At 43.9% G+C, this 16,891-nt stretch overlaps 1 protein-coding gene across 2 annotated transcripts in view; it reads right to left on the reverse strand.

Moving 5' to 3' along the window:
* Positions 1-435: 435 nt before the first annotated feature.
* The window catches only part of LOC139650017 (neurofilament medium polypeptide-like), a 29,157-nt gene continuing 12,701 nt past the window's right edge, over positions 436-16,891 (reverse strand). The window contains exons 4-10 of one of the 2 annotated variants that reach the window (XM_071526546.1): positions 8,877-9,182; positions 8,157-8,213; positions 6,793-6,824; positions 6,633-6,671; positions 6,082-6,504; positions 2,650-2,880; positions 436-1,701 (exon numbers count right to left, since the gene is read on the reverse strand). In XM_071526546.1, the coding sequence (XP_071382647.1) occupies positions 1,453-1,701; positions 2,650-2,880; positions 6,082-6,504; positions 6,633-6,671; positions 6,793-6,824; positions 8,157-8,213; positions 8,877-9,182 (1,337 nt within the window). In that variant the 3' untranslated portion in view covers positions 436-1,452. The remainder of the gene's footprint in view (positions 1,702-2,649; positions 2,881-6,081; positions 6,505-6,632; positions 6,672-6,792; positions 6,825-8,156; positions 8,214-8,876; positions 9,183-16,891) is intronic. The other variant, XM_071526548.1, reaches the window with a different exon arrangement.

Below are 16,891 nucleotides of genomic sequence, written 5' to 3' on the forward strand. Positions count from 1 at the left end.
ATAGCTTCTCCAATAAAGCTTAATGCTTGCACATACCCTCCCTGCGTGTTGGCTTTGGTTTCCAATCCCCGTCAGTCAGGTTAGCGTAGCTGGCAACAATGTCCAGTTGATTGGGAATGGCGGTGTCCGGCAGCAGCAGCAGCAGCAGCTTGTGAAAGAAAACAATCCTTGTTCCATGAAAACAATCCTTATTCCATTTGAATGATTCACAAGCTCAAGTTTCACTCATAGAGCAAGTTCTCACTTATTGTAATGGCAATTTTTAGATTTTCCAATGTCCTTTTTTCCAGTTGTCATTAATACACAAGTAGGCTAGGAGTGATCTTACGCAGACCCAATACAACAGATTTTCCAGTCGGTGGTTGCAGTTTAGTTTGTTGTTTATTGAGGTAGTTGTACAAAGAGATGAACATACCAGCTTGTTTCCAATTCTGCGAGTTGTAGGCTAGTGTGTTGCTCTGTTCCTGGTCTGGTGAAAACTGTGTGCGCTCCCCCTACCTGTGCCTACCATTTCCTGTCACCTATATAAATATAAATGGCTCCAACAAAATCCCTTTGACTTTTCTGTGCTGAATGAGAAGCTCTTTACTCAGTAAAACTCTCAGGCAGGAGACAGGACCATATCATCATCAACATGCATGATAAGAGTAGGACAAATAAAAAAGACATTGAAATAAATCTGATTATTTTCATCTTCTTTGATCAAATTTAGTAAGTGGGATGTAGTTTTCAGAACATTTTATTGTGGATTTTTTGCAGTGAAGTGGGCAGTGGGTGTAAATATGAGAATGTCACTGTGACGATTTGAACAGGCAAACGGTTTTATTAATCAGAGTGCAGATTGTGCAAAGAAAAGTTACAGAGAAAAAAGTAGAAAATAACTTGACAGTAGAAAACTATCTGAACGATCAATCTGTCAGTAGGACAAAATTACTAAAATGAAAAACAAAGCATTTCATTTGGTGGTGATTGTAGTTCAGCAGGTGGCGTGAGGCACTAGGTTGTGGGTTTGATTCCACTGCCCCCCCCCAACACATACACTCATGGTAGTGTGAGGTGCTTTGAATTAAACTGTCCACCAAATACAACATTTCAGCTGATGTGTCCTGTTAAAAAACATTTAAATCAGCAGGACATGCTAATCTGTAAAAGCTGATGTCACCTTTCTCTGCTCAATTAAGTCAATATGCAAAACAAAAAACAAAAACACTTGAATATAAATGCATGCAATTACAATTAATATTTTTTAAATGAGATAAAAAAAAAAAGAGGTCAACAGAAGAATAAGCTTGAATTCCTAGATCACCAACATTAGAAACCAAAAGTAAGGAGGTCAGAGGTCACAGCACCTTGTCCAAATATAAAACATATTTCTTTGATCCTAGAATGATTATGCCTGATAGAGAGGTTAGGTAAAGAAATTAGAGCCAGAGAAAAAGGATGGGAGGTTTTTTACATCTTTGTAATCTTTCTAATCGTGTTCCCTTGTATTTCTGCCTCTGCAGAAAGAGGCATTTTATCAAGGAGTCTTTCCTTAAAATTGCCCCCCAGCTTGATGCCGAATGTCTCCAGAAGTTTGGACTCCACAACGAGCGTCTTCACCTCCTGGTCGAGCACCGCCTCCAGCCAGGTCTCCTTCTTGCTGGCCTTAATGATTCCTATGATCTGAACTGTCTCAGTCTGGACAGCAGCGGCCTCAACCTGCAGACAGATCAGTTCAGTTCATAATCACATTTTAAGACGTTTAAAATCACCTGGTGAAAGTGATTGAATTGCTGACAGCTTATGAACCAGATAGGAAAGAGGGTGCAGTATTATCCATGACTGTCAGTAATATAAGTGTTTTGCTGATGCCGCCATATTGACTCTCCATTATTCCCACAGACTGAACAACAAACACACGTCTCAGCTGACTGGAACAGAAGGAAAGATATTTAAAACAGACTGAAGTCCTTGGAGGAAGTGACTCTTCCTCTCTGCCTTCAACAGCTACGGTCGGGGTTCAAAAGCATTTTACTGAATCCAAATGCAGTATTGAATCTGCTTATCGAATCCGAATGCTTTGGAATCTCTCATCGAATCTTTTTGCATAATTTGTTGAAAAGGGACAAAGAAATTTTCATAAACACAGCACTTGTTAACTTTTATGTGATGCTGCGTTGATAAAAGCTTTCTCGGTGCCACAAATATTGCATTTCGCCGCAATCTCATTTAATTTCGAGAAGTGTGTCCACGCTTTTGAACGCTTGTGTCGATCCACCATGTTGACAAACACAGTGGGAAGTGGGGACTGGGGATGAAACGTATGACATCATCAGGGACGGACGGGGGATTCAATAAGAGGATTTGTTTGAATTGGGGATTTGGGCCAGAAGTCATTCTTCTTCAAGAGAGAAAGTTCTTCATTACCAGGCAGGTAAGATGTAATAACATTACCTTTAGAAACTGTTGCTGCTGTGTCACGTCTCTCTTTATCAGCAGGAAAACAAAGTTTCCCTCCATCCTGACATGATTATAATTACAACCGACGGCTCAACATGTGACTGTAAAGTAAAGTGCCTTATTTAATAAAATAGAGATGGTAGGCACTTTGTCTCAGTAACTATGAATGTTCGTTTGGCAGCATCAACAAAACTGTGACATAGCTACCTTGTAAACTCTGGTCAGTCCGGTTGAACTCAGTGATACGGTTTCCATGAAGTGATTGGTCTTGACGTTGGTCACCCTGATGGAGTCTCCAACCGCTGCTGTGCACTGATTGGCCTGATCGTCCCACAGGCGGATCCTGATGGAACCAGTGTCGTCCTGCAGGTGGAGATCCCTCTGCAGTGCCGTCCTCCTCTGTCCACCCTTCACCTTGATTTGACTGACCGGAGTCAACTGGACAAACCAACAACACAGAATTAAACAGTTTCCTTCCAAAGTGAGGCTTACACAGTTCGAAAGAAGTTACACCGACTTTCACAAAGTGACTGACAAAAAATTTAAGGATAAAGGACAATGGGTCATAAAGCTGCACTGGCTACACTGGATTTTTTGGGGGCATTTCTACTTTATTGGATAGTTGCAGAGATAGAAAAGAGGTGATGACATGCAGCAAAGGGAACAGGCCGGGTTCAAACCTGTGCCACTGTGAATAGGACTTACAGCAGACTACGGGCTTTACTGGTTGAGCCACCGGGACCCAGCTTCTAAGTAATGAAGTCCTCAACATTCAGTCAGTTACCTCTTGCTGCTCCAATGTGCAAAATTACTAAAGCTGGGGATCCACCACACAACTTTTAAAATCCTTACAGATTATGAAAAGACCGGGTGTATACACTAACCGACTGGTTTCTGCAGATTTTTTTATGACGACTGAAAAACTGGGGATCACACACTTAACGACTACACCAGATGAGGGATCACACACAACTCGACTTGTCACTGCAACTGAACCAAACTGAACGCACCAAACTCACATGAAAACACGAGCTCTCGCGGTACGCTACGAGATGCCGGCAGCACAGCAAACACGGGGATACAGCATAGATATAAATTCACATTATACATTTTTATGGGTACTAGAGCTTGCTGTTGTTGTTGCGCCACCATCTGCATGGAATAAAGGAAGAAACAGCGGGCAAAACAGTCCGTGTATTTTTTGGTCATTCTATTTTCAGAAACAGAAAATAAAAAATGAAAAACATATGATGATTTAATTTTCATTTCAAAATCCAAAAATGGAAATATACAAGGTATTGTCCCTTTCCCTGGTGAGAAACGGCAGATACAACATTTACAAAGGACTCGATTTTCCTTTTCTCCTTTGTAAAACAGAAAATAAAACAACAAAAATTAAATTTTGGGATTGCAACCTGAATACAGAGCTGTATAATATAATAATTGTAGTGGCTCCGACTCACGTCGGGAGGCAAGAGATTAGAGTCTGTTCCCCTCATACACTTATAGATTTTCTGTGCCAACTGGCCATGCCAACTGCCCCAAAATCTGCAGACTAGTGCAGACCAGGACAGACTCGGCCCGATTGTGAATCCTGGCTAAAATCGGGGCAGTAGTTGTCTAGTGTATCCCCAGCTTAAGTGCAGCTTTAAGTCATTGGTTTACAAAGTGACAACATTTACAGATCAAATCCTCTATATATTAGAGATATTGGGGCTCATTCATTAAACTTGCCGGCAGATTTAAGCCCGATGTCCACCAGATGCGGCACGGGATCGGAACGGCTCCGGAACCGAAGGCAATGTGCACCGCACGCGTTTGAGTCGTACACATCACCCGCAACTCAATAAATGCATTTTCACGCTTGTCAAACGCAAGCGGATCCGGCAAAAATACAGAATGCGGAAAAAGAACGGAACGGCCGAAACTGCCGGCACCCGGTGGACATCGCAGCGGTGATTCACATGGCTGCGAGTCTGCTCCGACACACGCACAGCTTCCGTGCCGCATCTGGTGGACATTGGGCTTTAGCGTGACGTTAGGGGCAGATATCGTCACGGTAAGGTGTTTCCTCATTCATAAACGTGAAATATCGAGACGTTATTGGCGTTACCGTTTTCCTGTTTTACTTCCTCCCCTTTTGATCAATTACATACTGTGAAAGCGATTCATAAAATCACCGCACTGCAAAAAAAAAATAGATTCACAGGCCGTCATTTATCAATCTAACATAGAAACCAGCGCAGATCCGAGCGCAGAAATCATCTTACGACAGGGTTCACGTGTGATTCATGAAACGTTCGTATCTCACCAATCACAGCGTAAGAATGATCGGGCGTTGATAAATGTGGCGACTGAAAACAATCATCATTTAAATATCACACCCCTAAATATTCTCGGTTCAGAGGCCTCGCCCCCAGAGTTTACGACATGGAGATGCGTAATACGTCCAAGAAGAGAAACTTCTCCGACCTTGAAATAGAAACTCTAACGTCCCAAGTCCAATTGAACCGATTAGTTCTATTTGGCAGCCTGAAAATTGGCATCAAAGGAAGTTGGAAAAATGCAGCATGGAAAGAAATCACTGCTGCGGTCAACAGCGTTGCTGTCGACAATCAAACTCCAGCTGAGGTTTGAATATTTAATTTATACATCCGTGATATGTATAGCCTATATATATATATATATATATACTAGTAGCCTAATATAAAGCTTGTATCGCAATTCTTTACATTTAGGTGAAGAAAAAATGGTCAGACCTCAAACAAGTAGGCTATCTCAAAATGAAAAAGAAATTAATCTTACACCAGAAAACTGTTAACCCTGTTAATTGCAAACAATTTGAAAATACATATTTATGTTAGGTATAGGCTATATGACACATGACACACGATGTAGGCCTTTACAAAATAGAATATTTTGCCATATAGGCTACATATTTTTAAGTGATGAATATGTGGCTGCATATGCTTAGATGCCAGTCAGAATTTACTCTGCTGCACCGCAAGTCCACGCTGACTCGAAAACTTGCTAGACGAGTTGAGACTTGACGGGAAATTTGATCGTAGCTCCGCTCACGTCCAAATTGATAAATGCCGAGCTTTGCGTGGAAATGACCGTACGCCCAGTTTTCTGTCGTACGTTCGTTTCGTAAATGAGGGCCACAATCACCACCGATCAATTTATATCTTCAGTAAGTGCCATCATAAAGATTTTGTTTATCATGGTCAACACTGCCATTACAGCAGTAGGACTGCATGAGGAGGAAGAGGTTTATCTGCCGTTCTGACTCGTCTCTGCTGCCCATTGACACAGGCGGACAGGTGTTACATAAAGCTTAACATGTTGGTTTTGATTGGCTGTCACTTGGGCTACAGCTGAGGATAACACTATGTAATGTGGCTCTGTCACGGTATTCAAGGCTGTGGTAAATTTATGAATCAGGGAAAATTACAGCGGTACAGATTTTGCATGCCGCTGTTCTGGTACCACAGAGTTTTATGAATGAGCCCCTTTGAATGATGAATAAATGCAGGTGCACAAAATTCTAGAAATATTGAATGATTGACTTTTTTTCAAAATGGATATGAAGCGTTTTCCAATCGAACTAATTTCTCTGAAAGGATAATGGCAGCTTACCTCTGTTATGGTTCCTTCGACACTCATTTCTGTTTTGTCACCAGAAGCTTTGGCTTCTTTAATGGGCAAAACCGGCTTTTGGGGATCAATGATCATCCTGGCTTCCTTCTCCAGCTCAGCAGGGACTTGGATGTTGCTGGTCTTTGATATTTTGCTCAGTTTGGTAACTTTCACTGTGTTGTCCTCTATGATTACTTCTCTGAATGAGTAGTAGCTTCCTTCCTCAATTTCTTCATAGCGGTTCTTCCCATACACGACCGCTTTGATACTATCTGTCTCATCAGCAAGCCCCAGATAAAACATAACCTTTTCTTCCTTGTTTTGTGTTCGATAAGGGCGCAGCCCGGATTTCCGGATCACTTTCCCAACTATGGCTTGGTTGCCAAGATAACGACTTTCTTTCAGGTCCTTGATGGTTTTCCTCTGGAAACAAAATGGGATTATAAGCCTCTGTATTAGCATCATCATTCCCAAACAAAAATGTCTGAATGAATCTATACAAAGTTGTGAAATTGAGCTGTGAGTCTGAGATTGAAACAAAAAGCACTTACCCATGATTTAGAATTGCCCGGTGAAGGATGGGCAGTTTCCTGCAAAAAAACAAAACAGTTTGTTAATGTTAATCGATTACTTCCAGTGGCAAAGCTCACGTGATTACTGCTAAACCTGTTGACATTTTAATTAATTTGCTCATTAGTCCACAACCCCTACCTTGTCACTTTGACCACTCTTCTTCTGCTGGTCTTTAAAAGAAGACAGGAAGATGTTAGTCAGTGTTCTTTTACTTTTACAATTACAATTACAATTTCCCATTTGGCAGACGCTTTTATCCAAAGCGACGTACACAGGAGATTTTAATACAACACAAGCAAGGTTCTAGTCAGGAGAGAACAACGAGAGTAAGAGCCATAAAGCTAAGATCTGGTCTAACAGGACAGAGGAGCCACGAGGCAGAGCATAGAGGCAGATAAAGAAAGCAATTACACAGTCCATCAGGTGAGAAGGTGTTCTGAGAGGGACTCTGCGGATCGAATGGAGTTTGGTAACTCGTTCCACCGAGGAACCACAGAAGAAGAGTCTGGATAGAGACTTAGGGCCTTGTTGTGGTGGCAGCACCAGGCGCCGCTCCTTGGCAGAGCGTAGTGAGCGGGAGGGAGCGTAGACCTGAATGAGGGAGTTCAGGTCGGTCGAAGCCGTTTTGGTCGCCGCTTTGTAGGCGAGCATCAAGGACTTGAACTTGATGCGGGCGACTGGGAGCCAGTGGAGGGAGATGAACAGCGGAGTGACATGTGCTCTTTTGGGCCGGTTGAAGACCAAACACGCCGCCGCGTTCTGGATCATCTGCAGAGGTTTGAGCGTACATGCCGGGAGCCCTGCCAGTAAGGAGTTGCAGTAGTCAGGGTGTGATATTATAAGAGCCTGTACCAGGAGTTGTGCTGCATGCTCAGACAGGTAGGGTCTGATCTTCCTGATGTTGTACAGAGCAAATCGGCATGACCGAGCAACAGAAGCCACATGGTCCTTAACGGTTAGTTGGTCATCAATCATGACACCCAAGTTTCTGGCAGACTTTGTGGGCATGAGCTGAGCTGATTCGAGCTGGATACTGATCTGTTGTACGGAGGGACTGGCTGGGATGACAAGGAGCTCAAGTCTTTGACAGGTTAAGCTGAAGGTGGCGTTCCTTCATCCATGCCGAGATATCGGCGAGGCACGGCGATATCCGTGCCGAGACTGTGGGGTCTTCTGGCGGGAACGATAGGAGGAGCTGGGTATCGTCAGCATATGAATGGTATGAGAAGCCATGTGAGCGGATGACTGCACCAAGTGAGGTGGTGTATATAGAAAAGAGAAGGGGTCCAAGCACTGACCCTTGAGGTTCCCCTGTGGACAAGCAGTGGGATTTAGACACTTCCCAGGCTCAGAGAACTGACTACTGATGGCAGAAACCTTATCAGTAAAGAAGGATGCGAAGAGGTCAGCACTGAGCAAAGTTGAGGGTCGCGGTGGTGGAACCCAGGACCCCTAGCGGTCCCCGGACCTCACACTGAGAACCCCTAGTTTAGAGAACCTACCGGCCGTCTCTGTCTCCTCGGTTTCAGACTCTGAATTGTCGTGTTTCCTTTTCTCTCCTGAACAAAATGAACAGGATCCTCATATTGAATAATGCCACTGTGAACATTTTAGCACACTAAAATTAATAAATGTAAAAAATGTTATTCAGTCAACCTTTTTCAGAAAATATGGTAAATGCATGTTGAGAAAAATTACAGATAACGAGTGACATTGAGAAATATTCCTTAATGCTCATATTTTCATGGCAGCATCATGAAATTGTGAATGGTTTGATTCACTCTGAATTTGTTTGCGTCACATAATTTTGTGACACATATAACTCGACATATGAGGAGTTTATTTCCAACAGGCTGTAGCCAACTGAATTATTGTTACCTCAACTTCAGAATTCAATGCCCCTAGTTACAGATTGGATCCAAAAAGCATAGTTTAGCACAGTCGGATAGTACTATCCTTTAAAAAGAAAGCCTTTACATCCTGTTGATGTTTTAGATCGCTGAAACATTTCTGATATCAACTCCATTGTAGCTGCTGGAAATATCTGGAGGTGACGTCACCTCGTCTACGATTGGCCGGTACTAAATGGAGCCAGGAATGAAAAGTGCATCACCAGTAGTGTTAACTGAGTGTTTCTGGCTCTTTCCAATGTGACCCCTCTGTAAAAAGCACTTTAAATAGATTTGATCAGCTATAATCAATTGTAGATTGTGTCAACTGACCCTTGTCTTTCTCTTTTTCCTGTTTGTTCCTCAGTTTGTCCACAAAGGGGCGCAGTGGCTTCTGGACCGCTTCATCCCGTCTGGGAATCCGCTCCAGCACTTTCTCCATCACAGAGATGGACTCCTCTAAACCTAAGTACTCAATGATTTTTTGGGCCATCTCTTCTTTGGAGCTGTTCTTCTTCACACTCTCTGGCATTGTGGTCAGACAGCGCAGCATCTTCTCGTACTGTGGCTCGCCCAACTTCTTGATGATGGAGGTGAGCGCTCTCTTCCAGGCTGCCTCTGAAATCTTCTTTTCCATCTCTAAAACACAGAAAGACCAGAGAGAAGTTTGAAGTGAGAAGCAGAAAGCTGAAGGGACGATGAAACTAAACTCAGGAAGCAACGACAAAACACATAAAATATAGCCACAAGCGGCAATGAAAGGGGTTCAGGTCTTTGCTAACTGGTAATATGCAAAAGAGTTGTTAGTGGCTCTGAGGAAAATGTGTAGCGCAAAGGTAGGATATGGATAGTTTTGTGAAAATCACAGTGTAGGAGTTGTGGCCTTTCAAATTTTGATCATTAATTATAGCGGCCCAATCAGGCCAATTTGGGTAATATTTGTTGTGCAACATTTGCACACAACTTAATATGAATACTAATTAATTTAACTAAGTAAAGCAAATGAGGCCAAAAACCATGGAGAGTGAGGATTTGGAGAATCAGTAGTGTGATGCATGAGTGGATGTATGGAAAGTGGAGTGTAAGTGTTGTATAGTGTGGAAACCAAAGAGTCAACCTAAAGGTAAAGTGGTAACCATGAGGAGGTGGTCAAGGCTGCCCAGAATGAGAGTGAGGCCCAGGGAAGCAGGCCTTTTATACTCCTTAGCCACTCCCATTTCCCAGGTGCAACCAGTTTGCTCTGATGACCTCTGTCTACCTGGCTCCTGTAGAGAAGAAACAACACAGGCAAAGAGCCGGAGCGGTGTTGTTGCAGACTGGTGCTGATGGAATCGACCATCCAGTCAGTTTCTTTTCACGGAAGTTTAAACCTGCACTAACACACACCGGCGACACTTCTCCGTTGGTACGGTTAGCTTAGTTATTAGCCTTTATGCACGGGCCTTCACTAGGTTTGTACTTTGGAGCCTCCGTAGTGCAGTAGCTTTGCTAAATGTGTTGCAGTTTCTGTCGCCCTCTAGTGGTCGGAAAATCGTTTATTGCAGCGTTAAGGCTGTAAAGTCTGTCATACTGCTTGAGAACTGTGCAGATATGTCTGTTAGCAAACTCAGCTGAAAGCTATAACGACGAAGCTAACGTAGCTTTATCAAAGATTGTACTTCTCTCACTAGCTCTTCTTGTCAAAATCAGCATATTAGCAAACCTAGCAGGTAAGTATCATCAAACAGGTTCCTTTAACATAAATGAAATAAACTGATTTAGCTTAGCCTACCATTAGTGAAGAAGAAAAGTTAGCATTTGCTATCTTCAAGTTTCAAGTTTTTATTGTCACATCACAATTACAGCGAGTATAAAAGCGAGTGAAATTCTTGTCCAGACTCCTGTACACTGCAGTATAAGTAATAGAAATAAAATAAAATAGAAAAATATGAAATAGTAAATTAAAGTAGAAACTATGAAATAATAAAATAGAAAAAAGTATATACATATGTACAAGGACAATAAATATGTGCAAAGAAAGTGACAAAATGAGGTAGTGAAATGGCAGTACATTGCCTGATGGTCTGGCAGTGGAAACTGTCCCTGAGTCTATTGGTGCGGCATTTGATGCTGCAGTACCCTCTGCCTGATGGTAGCAGCTGGAACAGCCTGTGACTGGGGTGGCTGGGGTCCTTTAAAATCTGTTTTGCTTTGGTTAGGCACCGCCTGGCGTATATGTCCTGGAGGGAGGGAAGCTCACCTCCGATGATGTGCTGGGCCGTCCGCACCGCCCTCTGTAGCGCTCTGCGATCCAGGGCGGTGCAGTTCCCCTACCAGGCGGTGATGCACCTGTCAGGATGCTCTCGATGGTGCTGCTATAGAACGTCCTGAGTACACGGGGGCTCACACTGAATTTCATCAGCTGCTTGAGGCTGTACAGGCATTGCTGAGCCTTCTTCACCACATGTGTGGTGTGAGTGGACCATGTGAAGTCCTCTGAGATGTGCACTCTGAGGAACTTGAAGTCACTGATCCTCTCCACTGCGACGCCGTTGATGGTGATGGGACCAGCTGCACATGGTCGGGTGCAGGTCGAGGACTCTGAGCTTGGTGTTGAGCTTAGCGGGTACTATGGTATTGAATGCTGAGCTGCAGTCTACAAACAGCATTCACATAGCAGTTCTTCCCCTCTAGGTGAGAAAGGACAGTGTGAAGTGCCATGGCAACTGCATCGTCAGTGGATCTGTTCTGACGATATGCAAATTGACATGGGTCCAACGAGGCAGGCAGCACGGAGCAAAGGAAGTCCTTAACCAGTCTCTCAAAACATTTACTGATTATTGAGGTGAGGGCTACAGGTCTCCAGTTGTTCAGACATGTCACCTTGGAGTGCTTGGGGACAGGAACAATAGTGGACATCTTGAAGCTGGCAGGAACAGCAGACTGGGGCAGGGAGAGGTTGATGATGTCAGAAAACACACCCGCATGCTGGTCCGCGCACGCTCTGAGGACGCAGCCCGGGATGCGGTCTGGGCTGGCAGCCTTACGGATATTCACCCTTTTGAAGGACCTGCGCACGTCAGCCTCTGAGATGTAAAGAGGGCTGGCTTCCTCAGGCGGGGCTCTGTCCAGCAGGCAGGGTTGACATCAAACCGAGCATAGAATGTGTTCAGCTCACCAGGGAGGCGGGTAGAGGTGTTAACTACACAGCTGGTTCTCCCTTTGAAGTCCGTGATAGTCTGTAGTCCCCATCACACACTTCTCACATCGTTGTTCTTGAATTGATCTTCCACTCTATCCTTTTACTCCCGCTTGGCTGTTTAATGGCTTTCCTGAGGTCATAGCTGGTCTTCTTATATTCAGCCATAGAGTTAAAAGCGGCCTTTCGCGTATACAGTGCGGATATATCCAAACTGACTTTGTTGGTACAACGTCATCTATGCACTTTTTAATGAACGCGGTGACCGAGTCAGTGTACTCACTGATGTTATTATCCGAGGTGACTCTGAACATCTCCCAGTCCGCGTGATCAAAACAATCCTGTAGCATAGAATCTGATTGGTCAGACCAGCGTTGAACCTCCTTCACAGCGAGTGGTTGTTGTTTTAGTCTCTGCTTATAAGCGGGGAGAAGCTGGATAGAGTGGTGATCTGATTAGCCAAACGTTGGGCAGAGGAGGGCCTTGTAGCCATCCCGGAAGTGGGTGTAGCAGTGATCAAGGATCCGTTCACCCCGTGTGCCGCTTGTGACATGCTGGTAAAACTTGGGAAGCACTTTCTTCAAGTTGGCCTTGTTAAAGTCTCCCGCCACGATAAAAGCAACCTCTGGGTGCGCGGTCTCCTGTTCGCTGATAGCCCTGTACAGTTCTTTCAGTGCTAAGGCCGTGTTGGCTTGTGGGGGGATGTAAACAGCGGTGACGAGTTTACTGCTGTAAATTCCCGAGGTAGCCAGAATGGTCGGCACATTAGCATAAGACACTACAGGTCCGGACAACAGAAAGCTTTGAGGGTATGCACATTCCCTTGGCTACACCAGGAATTGTTAATCATGAGGCATACCCCCCAGTCCTCGAGCTTTTCCAGAGAGAGCCTTTATTCTGTCGGTGCGGTGCACGGAGGACCCTGTTGGCTCGATGGCTAAGTCTATTGCCCCCTCCGTCTTCCATGTTTCTGTGAGGCATATTATACAGTTGTCTCTGGTTTCGTGGTGGAATGAGATCCACGCCTGTAGCTCACATAGCTTGTTGTCAAGTGATTGTACGTTCGCCAGAAGAATCGTGGGCTAGTCTTCTTCCTCTCCTCCTCCGGCGATGTTTGACTGGGACGGCGTCTGTGATGAATGGAGAGTCTGCAACGTCTCCAAAGAGAGAGTCTGAGTTGAAAAACTCCAGAAAACAGTGAACAATTGACGTTCTAATGTCCAGCACGAAGGTGCTACTCACTTCTCAAGTAAAAATACTCACAATTAACACTAAAATAAACAAGAAACTGCAGAGTGGATCAGGAGCTCGCGACACGGCAGCCATCACGTACAGCACCATAAGTATTAGTCAAACACGGACATCAGCTGAAACAGATTAACTCAACTATAAACACTTCCATGAACTGCACAGATGTCAAAACGTTTGACCGACTTAAAGCCCCTATGTGTAGAATTTGTATCTGATTATATCATCCTCCAATTAATTTTGATACCATAAAAGTTTGTCACTAGAAAAATGAGACCATCGTGGAGAAAATTGGTTTAGTCTGTGTGTTGCTTTCAGTCTGTTCATTCTCTCCCCCGGGTGTACGAACTGGCACGAAGTGCCATACTGACTTACGGCAGAAAGTCAAACAAAACCAGGAAGAAAACAGACACAGTTTAAATGCAGGCTAGTTGCTTAGATTGAACAGCATATCAATATGGCAGATAGTGGTAACATGGAAGACAGGACTCTGACTGCTGGACCCTCTGCAACAGAACAAAACAAAAAACCTATAACAGAAGAGGCTAAAACAGCTAAGAGGGAGAAGGAGGGCAGCGCGAGACCCGGAGCTCCCAGTAGCTCCACGGATCGATCCACTTGAAGTTCCCGTTCCCCAGCACCTCGAAACATGGCAGACCGGAGACTCCGGTCACCAAACCCCAGGAGCCCCATGGACCCATCGGCGCCAGCACTAGTTCTGTAAGAGACTAAAAGAGCTACGAAGGAGCATGACAAAGCACAGCGTCAGACCGACCAGAGTTAACCGGCCGAGCGTTCACTCGTCGGAGAGCTAGACGGGAGCTGAAGGCAGAGACGGATTGGCCATCTTGTTCCAGGGTGGCTGCCGGCCGCTGGCCTGGCCCATTTGGCCGCGCACACATTGCTAAGATCTGAATGACAGTTCTTATTTGAGTCAGAGTTATACCGTCAGTTGCCACAGAGGGCGCTAATGCAACCATTTGGTTCCTGAGCCTCATAACACCCGAAGAAGTAAGCGACCCGAAGTCTAATTGTGAGCTACAGTCAGACGGTAGTGGTGCAACGGACTGTAGTTGATCCGTGATCCGTACGGACCCCCCCCCCCCCCCACGGTTCGGAACGCGCGTGAACCGCGGATTAATTGCAAAGTTTAACCATCATAGTGTGGAATACAGTTTTACTGCTGCTGTTACTTTTTAAAGCAATAATTCCCTAAATCTGGATGCAGAGTTGCAGTGAAAAGATACAGACAGACAGATGCTGCTGTGTTTTACTCTGAAGACCAATGACTGATAGGGAAGAAAAAAAAAAGGAAGAGCGACTGATTTAAAAGCCGTCGCTTTCGCCTCCGTTGAGTGAAATCCCGTAGGCTGTGACTTGACTTCGGGCGTTTTCAGTGGTGGAACTGGGAAACTGGGCTGCTTGTCATCATTGAAATAGATCACAAGATTGTGATGTTTATTTCAACTTGGGCAACATGCTGCCTTCCCTTCACACACAGCTCCGCTCGGAGAAGCTCCGGTCTCTCTGCCTGTCTGTGGCAGAGCCTTCAGTGTTGATAGGCTATTACTTGTGACGTGTAACCAATCAGATAGTGCTGTGGGCGGGACATTGAGCGAGACTACAGAGTGGTGACTACAGACTACAGCTGCATCAGAGCCAAAGTAGCACATTTTTAAATTAATTCAATTCAATACTTTATTGCCATGTCAACACAGTTGGTAGGAATTTGCCTCAGTGCAGCTCTTAAGAACAGACACAAAAACACACACATAAGTAAATAAAATAATAAAATAGGAACAGCAAAAACAGTTATCACATTTATACATTCAAACATACATAATATAATAAAGTACCAAAGTGCAACATTTTAAAGTGCTTGTTGCTTTGTGCTGCTACCTACCTACTTTTAAAGTGCATTTAACCCTAACCCTTTTTTTTTTTTTTTTTGCTGATCCGAAAAATGATCCGATCCGTGACTCAAAACCGCGATACGATCCGAACCGTGAGTTTTGTGATCCGTTGCACCCCTATCAGACGGATGTTATGTGTTTACAGGACAATTGCAACCTGTTTCCCTTGCCTCTCATAAATATGACCCCACAAAACAGTCAAGTGAGTTGGGTGTCTATCGGTTGCCATGGTGATTCAATCCGGTAGTGGAGTGGCGAGGGCGTCCCACAGTTTGTCAATGTATTTCCACCCTCCCCCATCATCAGAAGTGTCCTCCACAGCTGCCAGTGTAACTTGATTCGGAGTGACATTTGGTGGTGAAGTGGTAGTGGGTGGGGGCTGGTTTGGAATTGGACCAAAGCCAATATGGAGAGCAAAAAAAGGGTGTTGCTGAAAAAATATGTGATAAAAAGCTGAAGTCATTGGAGATTACTCATGGGTGTGTCCATCTCTCAGTGAGTATTCTAGTTAAACTATACTGAACAAAAATATGAATGCAATATGTAAAGTTTTGGTCCCATGTTTCCTGACTTAAAATATCATTAATTTTCCATAAAAAGCTTATTTTTCTCTAATCTTCTGTACACGTTTGTTTACATCCCTGTTACTGAGCATTTCTCCTTTGCCCAGAATTTCTCTCAGATGATTTTCTCCTAAGTAAAATCTTGAAAATGCATGAGACTAATACGGCCCTCACTATACCGTATCATATATCATAACACGAGCCAATCAAATCAAAGAGTAAAAGCAGCCTACTAACGAAAGATTGGCTGTTGTTCTGTAGTGCGATTACTCAGACTTCAGTGTTTCCCCTAGAATTTTTTCTTACAGAGGGCATGGTCCGGGCAGAAACACACACAGCAGTTACTATAGGAAATGACTGAATGATTATAGAAACACTATAGGCAGCAGTTATTATAGGAAATGACTGAATGATTATTGTAATGGCAATCGAACAGCAAAAAAGGCCACTTGAGGGAATTTGAAGGCATTTCCAAAAAATGGTGCAAAAACTGAGGTCTGCCATGGAATATTGACACTTTATTTACATATATAGATTTAAAGTCACCTACAAAGGCCGGGTGCACTGAATGAATGATATAAAAACGAGCTCGTAAATATGAAACAAACAAAAAAATAACCCTAACAACACGACAGGACCCAAAAAACAGCAGACACCCACACACAATTGAAAAACTGTGTGGCTTCCTCCACTCCTAACTCCCTGCAGCTGTTCACCTGTGACTCCCCTATGTAGGCTATGTGACTACTGTGATTACTACTGTCCTCTAGTGTGCAGGAGAAGTAGCTGCAGCAACATTTACACCACTTACCACACACAACATATAGCACACATCAAAATTGGCAATTATAGAAACACTATAGGCAGCAGTGTGGTATGCTTCCCTCACTCTGTCCACGATGTTTCAGCAGTGGAGCCTAGAAACACTGGTTCTAACAGCAGTTTACCTACCAAGTGACACCATTTAAGCCTAAAATAAAATTATTTTGAAAATATTTTTAGCATGGCATGTCATGATGTTACCGTGGCAGCCCACCACAGTAGAATATATACAGGGGAAACACTTCTACCTGACTTCTACAGTACCACGTCCGTCTATCTTTTTAGACTTAAAAAAAACACCTTTAGTTACACTTTGTTACCTTACAGATGTGGCGACATACAGCCGGTGTTAAATCACCAAAAGAAAAAAGAGGTTGACAACGAGAAAAGTCACGGAGGGGATCTGTGTTTCAGCAAGAAGAGGCATCAGAACGATACGTGAGCCCCGTGTGTGTGTGTGTGTGTGTGTGTGTGTGTGTGTGTGTGTGTGTGTGGCACTGGAAAAGTACTATGGGTTAAAGGTGCAACAAAGTAATGCCTGTTTATTTAGCGTTGATTTTTCATTGAAAAAGATTTGAATAAAAGTTGTGAGGCTTAACATGAATTTGCATACTAAGAACTTAA

The sequence above is a fragment of the Centroberyx affinis genome, unplaced genomic scaffold, assembly GCF_046629955.1.
Source record: "Centroberyx affinis isolate AG114_WGS23_722 - 3 ecotype Tasmania unplaced genomic scaffold, CSIRO-AGI_Caff_v1 ptg001426l_1, whole genome shotgun sequence".
In the NCBI taxonomy this organism is placed as follows: Eukaryota; Metazoa; Chordata; class Actinopteri; order Beryciformes; family Berycidae; genus Centroberyx; species Centroberyx affinis.